The sequence below is a fragment of the Hyaena hyaena genome, unplaced genomic scaffold (genome assembly GCF_003009895.1).
Source record: "Hyaena hyaena isolate Hyena2069 unplaced genomic scaffold, ASM300989v1 scaffold_124, whole genome shotgun sequence".
Taxonomy (NCBI): domain Eukaryota; kingdom Metazoa; phylum Chordata; class Mammalia; order Carnivora; family Hyaenidae; genus Hyaena; species Hyaena hyaena.
The window spans coordinates 282729-299789 of NW_024080755.1; the positions used below are offsets into that span (position 1 = coordinate 282729).

Sequence of the window (17061 nt, forward strand, 5' to 3'; positions counted from 1 at the left end):
GGGTTGTTTCCAGTTTAAGCTGTTGCGAATAATATCACCGTGAATGTTTATCTACAAGTTTTTGAATGAGCACACATTTTCAGTTCTTCTTAGTATTCCATCCAGGGGTGGAATTTCTGGGTCATATGGTTAAGTATAGGTTTAACTTTTTGAGGAAATGCGAGACTATTTCCAAAACAGCAACACCATTTTATGTTCCCACCAGCAATATCTAACCAGAGTTCCGATTTCTCTATATCCTCACTAACACTTCCTATTCACTGGTTTTTTAATTTGTTTTGTTTATGTTTTATAGCCCTCTCAGTGGGTGTGGGATGGTATCTGATTTATACTTTGGTTTTGGTTTGTATTTCAAGTTCCTTAAAGACATTAATGCTGAACATCTTTTCAGGTGCTTATTGGCCATTTGGCACATCTGTTCTTAAGATGAGCTGCTGGATTAATTGCCATTCACATGGTTCCAATTCTTTTAAGGGGTAGGGGGGCTGGTCTCTGAGAAGCAGTGATCTCTCTTCATATTGATAGAGCTGGAATGATTACATTTACAAATGAAATGAAAAATATTACATATAGCATTTATTGAACTCCTTTTTCTCAACTTTGTTTTCATGATCTTAAAACCCAAAGAATATTTCATGGTAATAGCAGTTTAGAGCAAACTCTATAACAGTATGCCAGATAGCCTTTCTATTTGCAAGTGCTTATAAATCACAAAAGTTGCATACTTCCTGGCTTGGATTTACAAGGTGGAAAATCTACTGCACTGTTTCTAATTGTAAAATCTACCACCAGTGTGCTTCTATTTCTTTCTTTTCTTTTCTTTTATTATTTTTTTAAAGAGCTGCTCTAAGTAAATTGTTTAGCTTGATGTTAGAAATGTTCTTAACAGGGAAAAAAGTGCTTCCTTTTTAGGAACTGAAAGAACGGTTCGCTAATTAAAAAATAGTAAGTTTGTGGCAGTGTGCAAAAAGCATGAGATTAAGTTTAGTTTGCTAACCTCCTTATACAGCACAAAAGAATTCTTTTTCAATAGTTTATCTTTCTATCTGTGATTTCTTCGAAAATCAATTAACCGTGTTCCTCATTTCTAAATATCTCTGATCACACATTGGATAATTCTTCATTCAACAAACATTCATTAAGCAGCTTCTAAATCACACCATGAATAATTGGACCTAAAGTACAAAATGACTTGCTATGTTAATTTTAGAGTTGACATCAAACAGCTAGCTTCAAGTATATAAACTTAACTGTAAGCTTAAATTAAAAAAAAAATTTAACTTTAATTCATTTTTGAGAGACAGAGAGTGAGAGGGGGGCATGAATAGGGGAGGGTCAGAGAGAAGGAAACACAGAATCTGAGGCAGGCTCCAGGCTTGAGCTGTCAGCACAGAGCCCAACACAGGGCTTGAACCCACGAACCGTGAGATCATGACCTGAGGTAAAGTCGGACGCTTAACCGAGTGAGCCACCCAGGTGTCCCAAAACTTAAAATTCTTGATGTTTTCTTTTCTTAAAAAAAAAAGTTTGTAATTATTTTTTATTTTTTTTCTGTGGGGTTCTATAAAGAAAAACTTTTCTATTTGTCATGAGTAATTATCTAAAACATGAAAATGGGTGAGGTCACTGGATGTGTTTGAGTATAGCACTGGGCATTTTCTAGTAGCCTACCTGCCTGGAGATAATCTAATTTTCTGCTATTCTTTGACTTGAAGGCTTTTGTACTTGCTGTCTCCTCTTCCCGAAAAGGTTCTTCCCTCTGCTAATGGTATTTTGTGTACATGCCCTTCGTTTAGGTCTCTTTCAGTATTCCACTGGAACGTGAGATTTTCCGTAAGGACAGTCCCATGCAAATCTTGATTTTTTGTTTTCCTTAGAGTGCAGTTGCCACTTTAGAGCTATGATTTTCAAAATGTGATCTGTAGCCAAAGGCATCCCCGAGACTTTCAGGAGGTCTTGGAGGTCAAACTATTTTCTTAATAATGCAAAGGCATTATTTGCCATTTTCACCATGCTTGCGTGCACATTGACCATGAATAAAGGCAATGATGAATAAAAGTGTTGGTGCCTTAGCACAAATCAGGGCAGCGGCACCAAACTGTGCTAGCTGTCATTGTATTCTTCATTGTCATAAACTCACAGTAAAAAACAAAACCCACCAGTTTCACTATATGCCATGATGGTTTTGAAGTTGACCATTGTGTATATGAGCTTTTAATACTGTGTGTGATGAGTTGCAATAGGAAATAGCTCTTTTTTTTTCCCCTGGAACACCATTCTTACTTGAATAACTGACAGGCTGTAGTAATTTAAACTTGAGTACTTGGCAAAAATTTTTCAAAAATGAAGTGACACTGACATTTCAAGACAAACAACTGATAGTAGTACTAGTAGTAGTATTTTGCCAATGATAATATTTAACCTTCCAAACAAAAATTAGAATTTTGGAAGACTCATATCTGTCCCTATAAGCTTGACAGTTTCCCAATACTTAAAAGATTTTTCTGGGGAGTTTGGTAATGATATTAATGAATGTTATTTTTTATTTTTTTTATTATGAAATGTATCAACACCTGGAGGATTTGAATAGTTCAGTGAAACAGTATTTTCCAGATGACCAGCACATAATGTTACAAAACCATGCATGGATAAAAGATCCTCTCAAAGCAAAAATCCTCTTTGTTGTAACAGAAGAGGAAAAGTTCTTTGAAATAGTTTCAGATTCCACATTGCAACTAATAACCTTTACGGATTATCTACCACTAGTTTAGTTTGGGTGCAGTATCAAGCAGACCCACAATCACTTGAAAAGTATATTAAAATATACTGTGTGAGGCCAGATTTTCTTCATATACTTCAACCAAAAAAAACATAGCAAAGTATTAAATAAACAGGCAGATGTGAGAATCCAGTTGTCTTCTATTAAGCCAGACATTAGATTTGCAAAAAAAATGTAAATTTAACTTCTTACTATTTTTTCAGAAATACTATTTTTCATAAATATATATTTTTTTAATGCAATGTTTTTACTATTGTTTTTCTTAATAAATGTTTCTTAACATTTCTCAGTTTTACTATTTGATACAGAAAATATTGATAGGTCTAGCCTGCAAAAACAATCAAAGAAAAATGTTTTCAATAATTTTTTAAGACTCAGAAGTCTTAAAGACATGAAAAACCATGAGACTAAAAAGTTTGGGTTTGGTTGCTGTCAAGAACCCACCCTGACCTCCAGTATATAAAAGAGCATCATCCCATCCCATCTCTCTCAATTCATTATCCTTTATTTTGTAACACTATTGCCTCTTGACATATTTTATATCCATCTATGTATTATTTGTTTCCCCACAATGGAATGTAAGCTCCACAGGAATACAAATTTATCTGGCTTGTTTGCTACTGTTATTCCCAGTATAGAACAGTGCCTGAATTGTAGTGGGTGATAATTAAATATATTGAGTAAATTAATTTAAAACTTTTCTCATAGGGGTACCTGGGTGGCTCAGTCGGTTCAGCATCCAACCTTTGATTTCACCTCAAGTCATGATCCCAGAATCGTGGGATCAAGGCCTGCATTGGGCGTGGAATCTGCTTAAGATCTTCTCTGTCTCTCTCTCCCTCTTTCTCTCTCTGCCCCTCTCCCCTGCTCATGCACTCTCTCTCTCTCTAAAAAATAAAAAATGAAACTTTTCTCATAGAATTCTGTCTTCTGTTCTCTTCTGTGAATTCTACTTGTTTTATTTCATGGCTTTCTTACGTAATGGTGTATTTTCTTAAGAACTTAAAACTATTCTATTGTGAACATACCGTTAGCAGGGCTTATCATGCCTAGGAGTACCACATATTCCCTTCATAACAAAGATCTCCCTATGAAGCAGTTTTATGGCCTGACATATTTCACCTATTCAGGACCAGTTTTCATGTTAATTTCTGAGCTTAGGATTTCTGCACTACGTGAATAAGAGATGTGTGAATCTCCTATCCATGAAGTGTTCAAGCTTGGGGTTGGAGCTTCTTAGGGATGACTGCTTCCACTCATGACTCGTTGGTGGCAGCTCATTTATATGCTGCTTCTCTAAGCCAGTGAAGGGAGTTTTGTCACTTGCAAAGCTGGCAAAGACACTTCTCAATTCCTGACTTTATCCAGTGATCCCAGTTCCAGCTCCCTGTGGTCTTGACTTTTGGTCTTAGGTGGGCATTGAAAATCTTAGTCCCTAACATCTGTAACCCACTCTCAAGGATACCCATTGGGCTTAAATTCTACCACACCATTTTTATCCTGAATTGTCTCTTTTTTTCTGGCATGACAATTTCCCATTCTTGCTTTCAGGTTGACTATGTAAGCAATAACTATTTTAAATGTAGTTCTATTTTATATAGCATTTCTCTATATTTGAGTAGAAAGTGGGTCCTGCCTACATTTGCTTAGACTGCTATATTTACCAGAATTCTTCACTTTAAAATTTCTTAATGCCTCAACTTCCTTATTCTTGAATTTTTATTTCTAACTTATCTTTTGGTCAATCTTTGTAGTTGTGCAAGTATTTTCAGGAAAAATATGTGTATCATGGATTTTCTAAGCCCTTAAGATCTTAAATTTCTTTCTATTATTTACATACTTGAATGAATACTTGTTTGCATACAGAATTCTGGGCTTATCCATGTTTTTAGAAAATTATGTAGGCCTAGGGGCACCTGGGTGGCTCAGTCGGTTAAGCGTCCGACTTCGGCTCAGGTCATGATCTCATGGTTCATGGGTTTGAGCCCCGCGTCAGGCTCTGTGCTGACAGCTAACTCAGAGCCTGGATCCTGCTTCAGATTCTGTATCTCCCTCTCTCTTTGACTCTCCCCTACTCACGCTGTCTCTGTCTCTCTCTCTCTCTCAGAAATAAATAAGAAAAAAAAAACATTAAAAATTTTTTTAAATAAAAAAAGAAAATTATGTAGGCCTAGCACTACTGATTTTTTAGAACTTTTTATTTAAATTCCAGTTAGTTAACATACAGTGTAATAATAATTCCAGGCGTACAATTCAGTGATTCGGTACTTGCATACAACACATGCTAATCATCAAAACAAGTAGTAGTACTGATTTTTGAAATTTATTAATCCAAAAGAGAAATATTGAAATCAGTCTGGTTTTTCAAAATTCCTTTTAAGTAACCTGTTTTCATTTTTCTTTCCTGGTTGTCTGTACAGATTTTTTTTTAATCCTTATAAGTCCAAATTTGTTCACAGATCCATGTTTGTTTTGTCTAAACCATGGGTGAGCCTCCCATTTGAACCTCAACTATTACTTGTAATTTCTTTTTCAAGTACCCCAATTCTCGATAAGCTTAGATCTTTGTTCTCTGTTCCCTGAACCCATGATCTACTATTTGCTACTTCTCAGCAGCCTTGGTGAACTCTTTATACTTCACATTACTGATTTCATCTTTTGCATGTTTTTTCTGTTATTGGATAGTCTGTAAATTTAAATCCTATGTTACATTCTTACTTTTCTTTTTAATATTTATTTAATTATCTGTCTTTTTAATCTCAGCTTGAACTTGTATCTTACTTTCTTATGTCCTTATTTGCTCTTGTTTCTTTTAGGGAACATACCTTTGTATCCTCTTGAGGACATCACATACTTGATTAACAGAATGTATCTCTTTGTACCCTCTAGTACTATATTACAGAGATTAACTCTTTCTCTGTAAGCTTTTGGGTAATTCTCTTGTTATTGCCTGTTACAGTATTTTTTTGTTGGGGTTCATGCTGCCATTATGTGAGAACTGTTCAGACACCCAGCGTACCAACAGATACAGGGTATGCATTGTTCTTAATCCCATTCTTGTTTTCTCAAATTCTTCAAGAATGAACTGTCTTCTTAAAGCGAAAGCTGATGGTTGACAAGCTGATGTGAATATCCCCAACCCAGTTTCTTGTAGTGCATTTGACTGAGGTATGATCTTTTCTTGCTCATGTGCCAACTTTTCTTATTATGAGGAGGAAAATGTATGTTTCAAAGAACGCGTGACATTTTATGGTTCTTCCATTAAAAGCAGTACATGAAAAATCACCGCCTTCAGCATTCCATTGTGTTATATCCTGACAGACTAGGAAGATGTGGTGATAGGTAAGATAAGGCACTACCTCTTAAATTGTCAAATAGCATAGAAATCACCTTATTTCAAAGTATCTCCCCAGTGAGTCTTTCAGATTAAGAAGTATCGTTACAAGGTGTTCTTGGCTTGTCAGTATTTGTGCATTACTGCTCTTTCTCTAATCAGATTAATATCTAGCTGAATCAGCAGTTCTTTGGAAATGGGAGTTTTATTTGAGGAAAGGGGGAGGAATAATTTTGGAGGATGGAGGTTATTTTGAGAAAGTTAGATTTAGGTTGGACTTTGTGATACCAGATGGGTTCAAAAAAGGTGAATGGAAGATGTCAAGAGCAAACTGGTTACTTGCAGCTATGCCTCTGATCTTGATGTTTCTGGAAAAAATTTCTCATGAAGCCACTGGTGCTTATGTGGTCTTAGGAGTTGTTATTTCCTGAATTAATATCTCATGGTAAGTTGAAAGGTTGCCTACCTCAGCTTCTTTGATTCAGTCTAGTTCCATGGGCTTAACTACAGTCCAGTTTGTCCTGGTTAAAATTCTAATTAATTCCTCCCAAATGAGGACAGAAAAGATGAAGGAATGGGAGATATGTGACTGCCATGGTAGGAAAATGAATTCGATTGTTACTCTCAAATGGTCTTTTTCTCTTTATTATGAGTTCCTCCTTCTCTCTGTCTTTATTAAAAGTACTTCCTTACGCTGCACTGGAGGAGTGGGTTATAGTCTCAGGAGGTACGAGGCTACCTCCTGCCATGAAGTGTGGAGAACATGCAGTAGACATTTTTCCCCTGAATTGAACTGGCTTTAATTGTTTGAATTCTTCCTAAAGTAATAGGTGTTCATTTCAACTTATTCCAAAAAATAGAGATAAGCAGACTGAAAACTACCACATAGTTCCAATATATAGTTAATATTTTCATAGGTTTTCTTTCAGAATCATTTATGTGCATTTATTTTTTTCCAAAATGATATGCTTTTTTTCCACTTGCTGTATCCTGAATATCTCAGTAAATATATAAATAAGCAGTTTTTAATGACTGCATAGTATCTCACTCAATGGCTATACCGTATTTTAGTTAACTACTTTCCTACTGATAAATATTTACTATTACTATTAATAAATTACCATTATTAATATCATTGTGATGATAATTTTGGAATATACTTTTGTGCACTTATTTTTTTAGGATAAAATCCTAGAAATGAAATTGCTCTATAAGTGGGTATAGACTTTTAAAAAAATTTTTAAGTTTGTTTATTTATTTTGAGAGAAAGAGAGAGAGAGAGAAAGCAAGTGCGAGCTGGGAAGAGACAGAGAAAAGGAGAGACAGAATCCCAAACAGGCTCTTAGTGCAGAGTCCAGTGTGGGGCTCAAACTCACAAACCGTGAGATCATGACCTGAGCCAAGACCTAGAGTCAAACGCTTAACCAACTGAGCCAGTTGGGTATATATTTGTAAGGCTTTTGATAATCTCCAAATTGTCCTCCATAAAAGTCATTCCAGTTTATTTTTCCCACAATTTCACAACTCATCTAATTGAAATTATCTATTCTTTTGGAAAATATAAGAAAAATGTCTTTTTATAGTTTTAATTTGAATTTCTTGTCTACTTATATTTGTTACTTTGTACACAGATTCCTCATATTTACTATGCATTTTGCCTATTCGTATCCTTTCCTTGTCCTTTTCTTACTAACATCTAGTTTTTATGTGTTACAGATCTTTTATGTTCCTCAGTAGAGATTTTTTTTGTGTAGGTTTCAGATACATTTTAAGCCTATTTGTGTTTTCTATATTTGTTTTTTGCTGTTGTGAATGAGATCTTTTCCATGCTTTTTTTTTTCTATTGTTGGTAATTAGAAAAGATACTAGTTTTGGTATTTATTTGTTACTAACCTCTTTACTGAGTTCTTCTTTTATTTCTAACAGTTTCGCAGTAGAGTTTCTTGGATTAATTAGGTATGTAATAATGGCATTTACCTAAACAAATGAAAGAGAGAATTTTGTACCAGCTTTTTGGATAATTATATCTCTTATTCCTTTTTCTTGCCACATTGCATTCATAAGAACTTCCAGAACAAACTTATATAGCAGTGGTCTTATCTGGCATCCTAATAACCTTCAGTGAAGAGATGAGAGATGAGCAAAGGCTTGACTGAGGTAAAGGAATGAACCAGGGGAAATCTGGGGGAAGAGATTTTCAGGCATAGAGAAGAAACTGTACAAAGGCCATAAGGAAGGAGTATGCCTGGTGTGTCAGAGGAATGACAGTAGGGCCAGTGTGGCTGGACGGTGTACCTGAAGAAGAGAGTGGTAGAAGGGAAGGTTGGAAAGGGAATATGGGAGTGCAGATCATGAAAAGCCTTATGAGCCATTGTAAGAACTAGTATTTCGTAATACTGAAACTAGGTTTACTGTGTCATAGTGAGTTTTTCTTTAAGTACTGCGTCATGGTTAAGAAATGCATTTATAAAAATAGATCATTTTTTTTTACAAAACCTTAATATCTGCTGTTGATACAAAATTCATTGATGCACCATAGCATTTAAAATGTCTTCGTTATGATAGTCATAACAAACACATTCTTCCCCCAATTGCTATGATCTTACAAATGTGAAATGTACATAACTATGTTTTCATCTGTAAAGTTGCCTGTTACACTATTGGGCAGACTATTTAATCAGCAAAATGACAGTTCCTAAAGTCTGAGACTATTTTAAACAAAAGCAACCACAACAAAGAGTAGCTTTGTACTTTGCTTATGTGGACCTAAACATTAATTTAGAATCCTCAGTCATTTTCAATTTTCAACTTCTTCTGGTAGAAAAATACTTAAAGGCACCCAGGCAGCAAGAATAGTGAAGAGTCACAAATCATGGCTATGCTGAAAACTGACCTAGTTGACCAGATAAGTCAGCTCACTGGGAAAACTATAAGCTCTGTTGAAAAATCAAATATCCCAAGAGGAATAAAACAGGGAAAGAAAGAAAAACCTTTATTGCTGAGGGAAGCAGAATTAACCAGAGTGTTGGCAGTGCTATAAATTAAAATTTTCCAAAGCAGCAATATTTTCTCACAAAGCTTGGCTATTTGATTCTAGAATGTAACTTTAAGGCGGCATGCAAATCTTTTCATTTGTAGTCAGAGGATGAAGAGAGATGGGAAAGAGAAATTTGTATTCCTGCTGCTTGGAACCATCTACCTTTTTTCTTTTTATTGTTGTGGCCCCTTGATATTCTTAGGTAACTCAGGAGATAGTCAGTAGTCTCTTAAGTGTTTATTGTAAGATGTCCAAGCTACCATGGAGATAAGATAGTGTTTCACTTCAAACCTGCCACCATAAGACATGTTCAAAAATATTTCGGGAGGTGGTTCAAGATGGCTGCATAGGAATATCTGAACTCACTTCCCACATACACACAAAATCCACAGCCACATACAGAAAAAATCTCTCTGAAAAAGATCTGAAAACTAGCTGAAAAATTCCTCCACAGCAAAGGATACTAGACAGGGCCACACCGGGATGGTGGGAGAGGTGGAGACATAGTCTCACCAAAAGTCTCACCCTGGCACAGCACTCCCTAATCAGGAGGAAGCTCACAAATGTGGAGCTTCTCCCTGAGGAGCACATCAACGTCAGGCACACAAACCCTTGGGATCTGCGTGGGAGAGATGAATCTGCAAAACATCTGGCTTTGAAAACCAATCATGCTTACATCCAAGAGATCCAAAGGGCTGTAGGGAACTGGGATTCTGCTCTTACAAGGTTCACTTACACAGTCATTTGCCCCAGAACCCGGTGCAAAAGCAGCAGTTTGAAAAGAACCTAGACTATAGATATGTGAAGGAGAAATGTATTTGCTAATTAGAAAGCATCTGCCAGAGGGACAGGGATCTGCTAGGACTCTCTCCAGAGATGGAAGGGTAGGTGAGTGCCATTTTTGTGCTCTTCCTCTATCTTGTGCCCCTTTGCTGACTTGCTAGCACCAGTGCTGGTGGGAGCCATTTTTGCATTCTCCTTTACCTTCTAGCACTGGTAGGTGCACATAATCACAGCAATCTCCAACTGTCTGGCTAATGTCAGTGGGCATGCACCTCTGCAATCTTAGCTGCCTTGCTAAAGCTGGTGCAAATGCGTGCACGCATGTGCGCGCGCACACACACACACACACACACACACAAATCTGATTTAAAAATGGACAGAGGATCTGAATAAATATTTTTCCAAAGAAGACATACAAATGGTCAATAAGCATATGAAAATATGCTCAATATTACTGTCAGGGAAATGCAAATCACTACTACAATGAGATATCACCTTATACCTGTTAGAATGGTTGTAATCAAAAAGACAAGGAATAACAAGTGTTGACGAGGATGTGATGAAAAGGGATCCCTCACGCACTGTGGGTAGGAATGTAAATTGGTGCAACTATATGGAAAACAATATGGTGGTTCCTTAAAAAATTAAAAATAGAACTACCATATGATCCAGCAATTCTACTTCTGGGCATTTATCCAAAGAAAATGGGAACATTAATTCAAAGATAAAGGCACCCCTCTGTTCATTGCAGCACTGTTTACAAGATAGGGAAACAACCTAAGTGTCCATCAGTGGATGAATGGATAAAGAATATGTGGTGTGTGTGTGTGTTTGTGTGTGTGTGTGTGTATAATTTGTTCCAGAAACATACTTGTAATCCAAAGAGCTTGTATATCAAAGTGAATGTCCCCATAAGAAATAATAGAAATTCAGATGGTTTGTTCCACAACCCAAAAATATTCATATAAAAATGATTACAATACTGTAATATAATACAAAATAATAAAGAAAATACAAAATATAAAGAAAAATAAACGATCTGCACTTACCTTTGAAAACTTTCGTGGCTGGTGTAAGGGAGATAAGAGAGAGGAGGGTTATTGTGTAGGATGACTTTCACTATCACTAATGCAATCACTGCTGTCTATTGGCTCAATGGAATCTTTTTCTTTTTGTGCAACTTTAACAAGGAACCTATCCAATGACACTTGCTTTTTCTTCCTTTTGAGGATTTCGCAGAAATGTGACATTGCATTGTTGTTAAACAGATTCATTGCTAACACTGCTACAGCCTTATTTAGGTGGTGATTTCCTACAAGATTTTGCACTGTTTCCCATATTTTACACATCTCTCTAATCTCATTTGAGGTGAGGGCTACTCCTCTGACTTTTTCTCCTCCTCTGTAGCAGGAGAGAGAGAGAACCATTGGTTCAGTTGTGATCATGTGACATTTGGCATCTTGTACTATTTATATTGCAAGACATCACTCATTTATCAAGTTAAAATTTATTAGAAATGCTTGCTCATCTTGCAGAACACTCGCAGATCAAGTTACTCTCAATCCAGTGTTTTAGTGTGTGTGTGTCTATAATGGAATTACTATTCAGCCATTAGAAAGAATGAAATTTTTCCATTTGCAGCAACATGGACCTTGAAGGGTATTATGCTAAGTGAAATAAATCAGACAAAGAAAGACAAATACCATATGATTTCACTTATATATAGTAAACACAAGACAAACTGACAAACAAAGCAAAACTAATAGATACAGACAATAGATTGGTAGATACCAGCTGGGAGGAGTTTGCGGGGTGGTTTAAATGAGTGAAGAGGGTCAAGAGGCACAAACTTCCAGTTATAAAATAAATAGGTCATCGGGTCATAATATACAGCATGGTAACTACAGTCAGTGATACTGTACTGCATATTTGACAGCTGCTAGGAGAATAAGTCTTAAAAAGTTCTCCTCACAAGAAAGAATATAAGATTTTATAACTTTGGTGACAAATGGTAACTAGGTTTTCTCTGATGATCATTTGGCAATGTGTATAAATAACAAATCATTTTGCTGTATACTCAAAACGAATATAATATGTCAATTATACCTTAGTTAAAATTATTTTTAAGTCACAGTTTTACATTTCTTCTAGTTTTGATCTCCACCCATCATTTTTACAATAAAAGAGATGTTTCTGATAATAGTTTATTCTGTGAAATGACCTTGTCTTGTGGTCATAGCAGTACATTCAGGGTTATATTTGGACTTATTTACCTAAATTTTACACATCAGTAAGACTGGTTTTCAAACACAAGAATGTGAATTGTTTAAGAAATTGGTTTTGATTACAGAAAGGACAAAAGGAATAATGAGAAACACATTCTGCAAATAGGTGGCCTTGGACAGCTATTTCAGCTTTTAAGAGTAACAACATACTTGGCCCAGAGGAACTAGGGAGATCCAAAAGTCTTTGTCCTTTCAGTTTCATTAAAATATGAAAGAACTCTATTAATAATAAACCCATGTAGCTTCTGCAGCCTTAAGTTACTGCTGTCTTCACCATGTGAATCAGCATATTGTGGGCATCTCCTTTTTAACCTTACTGACTTGAGCTTTCGCAAACTCTTGCCTCTTTTTCTATTATGCTCTTACCTCTACTTGCCCATTCCTTTTTGTTTAAATGTTTGCGTCCCATCCTAAGTGAATTTAAAAATTAATGTTACTGTAATTTTTCTGTAGTTGTTGATTCTAGGACTTTTTAATGTTAATGGAAAGAGGAAAATGTGGAAGCAAAAAATAAAGACAGAATGTAAGACAGAAAGTGGGAATGATGAGGAGAAGCAGGCCAATAATTTTTTAAAAATGTATCAAAGAAGCTGAAAAGACCTCAAAATGATAATTCCCATAGAAGCTTAGGGGAAGAGGAAATGTATAGATACATCTTTCCTATAAAGATTTTGAATAGCTGTCTGCTTTTCATTTGGGGTGTATAGGTTCATTTTTCAGATTATGGTAAAATATTCCAATTAAATGCCAACTTGTCTAATAGCTCTCTTCAATATTTGTTATTTTCTTTTTTAGGAACGGGACATGAGCTCAGTAGTAATTTTCAGTCTTAGTTGGTGATAGCTGGAATGGGACACCTTACTCTCTTAGTTCTTAACATAAGGCTTTTCTGAACTTGAATAATAAATTTGGTTATGTCATATTTAAAAAGATTTTTAGCCTGATACGTAATATTGTCTTCACTTTTGGGTTTTAACATCTGTCTTTCACAACAGATAAGTGGCAGAAACCATCATAATTCAGGAATTTTGATTCTGAAGGGCATAATACATGACACACCTTATTGGAGCAAGCCAGAATTCATCCAGCCTAGTATCTGGTCTTAGCATTTTTTCAGGCATTCATGATTACTGTCCAAAGGTAGCAACTCGGGGACTTAGGTATATACTACAAGCAATCTTCCTTCATTAGGCTCTGATAATTTTTCTTTTTCTCAAGCTTCCATACTTTCAACTTCTGCTATGGTCAGAGACTGAAGTCCCTTTTAGTTCCATAAGTATCTCTATTACTTTGAAATAGTTCTATTCATAATTTAGAAGAAAGGAAGTCAAAAGATCTGGATTTTAAAGAACTTTAAATTAATTAATATATTATCCATAATTAATTATATTACTTTTGTTAAAGAGTTTCACTTTTCTCTAACTCATTCTCATTTATATAATAAATAGTAAATAACTCTGTAGTATTTTCTTATTCTAAATAAATGTAATAGAATTCATGATCATATTCTTGTTTGTTGTTGTTAACCAATTTCTAGATGACTTTATACATCTGGCCATATGTTTTCTAATTTCTGTCTTAGTAAAATAACTAACTGCCCCATTCTTCCTGCCTCCAATTTAAAAAAAAATTCTGAGTTTCTTTGGTCATGAAAATTACATCTCTTTCGTTGTTCTCAGCTGATGCCTTTCTTAGGATAAAGCTGATGTGAACAGTACCAAGCACTGAAGGTGGGAGCAGATGTGCCATGATATTACATGTATGCAAGGTCATATTTTCTGTTTTATTTCTCTTACTTTTTTTCTGCTACTTTTTTAATGCCAGTATTTCTAGGACATTTTAGCCATATCATTTCAAAATATCTTTCAGGCCAACCCTTTGCCTCTGGACTAGACTATTCCTAAGCTCTTTACTATTCAATATCTTCTGGGACAGAGATTTCACACCCTGTCTCTCACCTTCAGGAAATTCTTATGGCTAACATAAATCTTGCTTTCTGCAATTTAAATTGAATTTATTTCCTTTTTCTTTTCACTGTGGAGATGGGAACAGCCCCAAACTAAAAGCAATGCTTTCTTATGAAGGCCAGTACTGAATATAGAGGAAAGATTATTTCCAGTCTGGCAACATTTTTAGCTTTTATATATTAAAGCTTCCTGACTTTTGTTTCAATATTCATGGTCTCAGGAGATGCTATTCTTTATGGCTCAAATGAAATAATAGTTACATATCTAATATTAATGTTATTATGTCTTTTGCTAACTAGAACCAAATGAGGTACTAAAATAAAATATGAGTTCTCAAAAGTATTTGAAGGCTTTAACAGATTTGTGTTTTTTTAGTATTAACTGTGGTCATGGGACTGGGTTTTTCCTGTGGTTTGTAGATTCTATCTCATTTTATTAGTCGTACTGTATACATGTATAATTCATCCATATCTTCCTTATAAATGATGGGAATAGAAACTTGTTCTTTAACACAAGCTGTCTTGAAACAGATTTCAATGTGTGTAGTCAAAAACCTTTGGTACCTAAGCTAAGAAATATGCTAAGTATTGGAAAGAAAAAAGAAAACACATTCTCTGCCCTTGAGGGGCCTGTAGTCTAACTGGGGGAAACGATTATAAAGCTTGTAATTATAGAACACATAAAATAATATATGAGAGTGCCTATAAAATAAGATGTTTAATGTGAATTTTATTTTATATTTAAGTCTAATACAGAAAATATCTCACACTATACAGAGCTGTTCAATTAACTAAGGCACCCTAAAATGTCTAATTGTTTCATTCTGATTTCCGTTTTTTCACGTTAAAGGTTCAGCAGTTTTCTGAAAAAAACTTCCTCTTACAGCTTTGGAAAATTCATGAAAATGCCTTAGAAAGACAGTGTGGTGAAATTACAAACCAGAGGAATATGCTTCTCCAAACCTTTGTAAGCCTTCAGCTGCTTAGAAATGTCTATTTCACAAACTGTATTGAAAAGTAGTTAAATACACTTAGGTGTACTTTTAGAAAATTATCTATGCATATTGGCAGATAGTCCTGTTCAGATATGGAAAGTATTAAGTGCTATTTAAAACCAGTTGGTAGAGTAATATAGTTTGAAAGAGTTCTATTGGCAGGGATGCAATATAGAAATTATTTGCAATTATAATAAGCATTTAAAAAAATGGTGAAACTGATTTGAATTGCTCAGGCTTGAGACCTTGGTTTTAATGCTTTTGAAAGGCAGAGAGGTTCACACTTTAGGCATATTTGTGGATCTTGGTGAAAAGATAGATTTTGTTTATCTTTTTATCTTAAGTCAGAACCAGTGATGCAGGAGCTTTAAGTAACAGGGCCAGTTTAGGAATGTGGCTTATAGTTAATTGACATTTCAAAAGGAAATATATTTAAAAATACCTAAAAATATTTGATTTCAGAATCAACAGACTTGGTGGTTAGGTATATGGGCAGTTTCTCAATGTCGTTCACAATTAGTGGACATTTTTTTGAAAATATAGAAAAATAAAGTACTATTTAGATTCTAGAATTGCCCAGAGTTTTTGGAAATTTGTATTTCTTCTTCACGTTGATGTTTCATAAAATGTAAACTATTAAGTAGAACTGAGTTGGAAATAAATACAGAATTTTACCTATATTTTAAAAGGTTTCGTTGGATTTCCTTATTTGTTTATTTGTTTTTTTCTTTAGCATTTCTTTGACTATAGATTTTTATTTTCAAGTTTGGACACTTAATTATTTTACCCAATTTCATATTGCAGTGACAAAATGGCACATATGGCTCTAAGTTTAACACACAAACACAGATATAATGATATGTAGTAGAATTTCTACATCAAAGATACTCCCAAAACATTAAGGGTAAAACTTTCAGTTGGTTGTCATTATGTAATAGCTTCAGCTTTTTTAAATTAATATTGTTGGAGGAGTAAAGCGCTTTATAATAATATCAGGAAATATAATTTTATATTTTTGTTGTTAATAATTCCAAATGATTGCACTTTATTTAAATCACTAAATATTTTATCTTTTGTTTCTGTTTTTCAGGAGGCTACAAAGAAAAAAATGACAGAGGTGGAGGAAAAATTTATTAAGGAAATTACAGACTTCAATAATGAGTATGAAGTAGCAAAGAAAAGAGAGCTTTTGATAAAAGAAAATGTCCAGATTGAAATATCTGACCTAGAAAACCAGGCAGACATTTTGAAAAGGGGTATGAGTATGAAGTATCACCTCATTTATCTGTTACTAATGAAATTAACTTATTTTGAATCAATGGATTTTCTAGAAATTTAACTTTTTCGTAAACAATTTAGGTTATGGATTTCTTTACCTTTTTCTTAATTATCCTAGTGAAAGTGTATCTTTAATTGTGAGCAGTCTCAAGTTCTTTAGAAAGGGGTGTGACATGAGCATTTAGTCATTCATTCAATAAGCAAATATCTGTATACTCTCTGTTATGTGATAGGCACTGTTGTAGGTCATCAGGATATAAAACTGAAGTGTGGAACAATCAAATATGGAAGCAGATATTTATAGTACAATGTGATAGAAGCTATAATGGGGTAGGACTGGTGCAATGATCCTCATTTTACCATCAATACCATTTAAACTAGGAAACAAGGTTACACAGTGGAGTAGGGAGAATTTCATTTCAGGAACACTATATGGTTATTACCATCTGTGATAAGATTCTGAACTAAAGTCATTGCCAAGGAGAAGAGGGAGTGAATTAAAGAGATATTTAGGAATAATGACAGGACTTTATCATGGATAAATGTGAATAGAAGTAGAGAAAGTTAGGGATGAAACATAGTTTTCAGACCTCAGAGATTGGGT

General features: G+C 34.7%; 1 protein-coding gene across 1 annotated transcript in view; it reads left to right on the forward strand.

Annotated features, from left to right (window-relative positions):
• The window catches only part of CCDC172 (coiled-coil domain containing 172), a 58114-nt gene that overhangs the window by 9784 nt on the left and 31269 nt on the right, over nt 1–17061 (forward strand). The window contains exons 4-5 of the mRNA XM_039237346.1: nt 15035–15151; nt 16270–16435. Coding sequence (XP_039093277.1) covers nt 15035–15151; nt 16270–16435 — 283 coding nt within the window. The remainder of the gene's footprint in view (nt 1–15034; nt 15152–16269; nt 16436–17061) is intronic.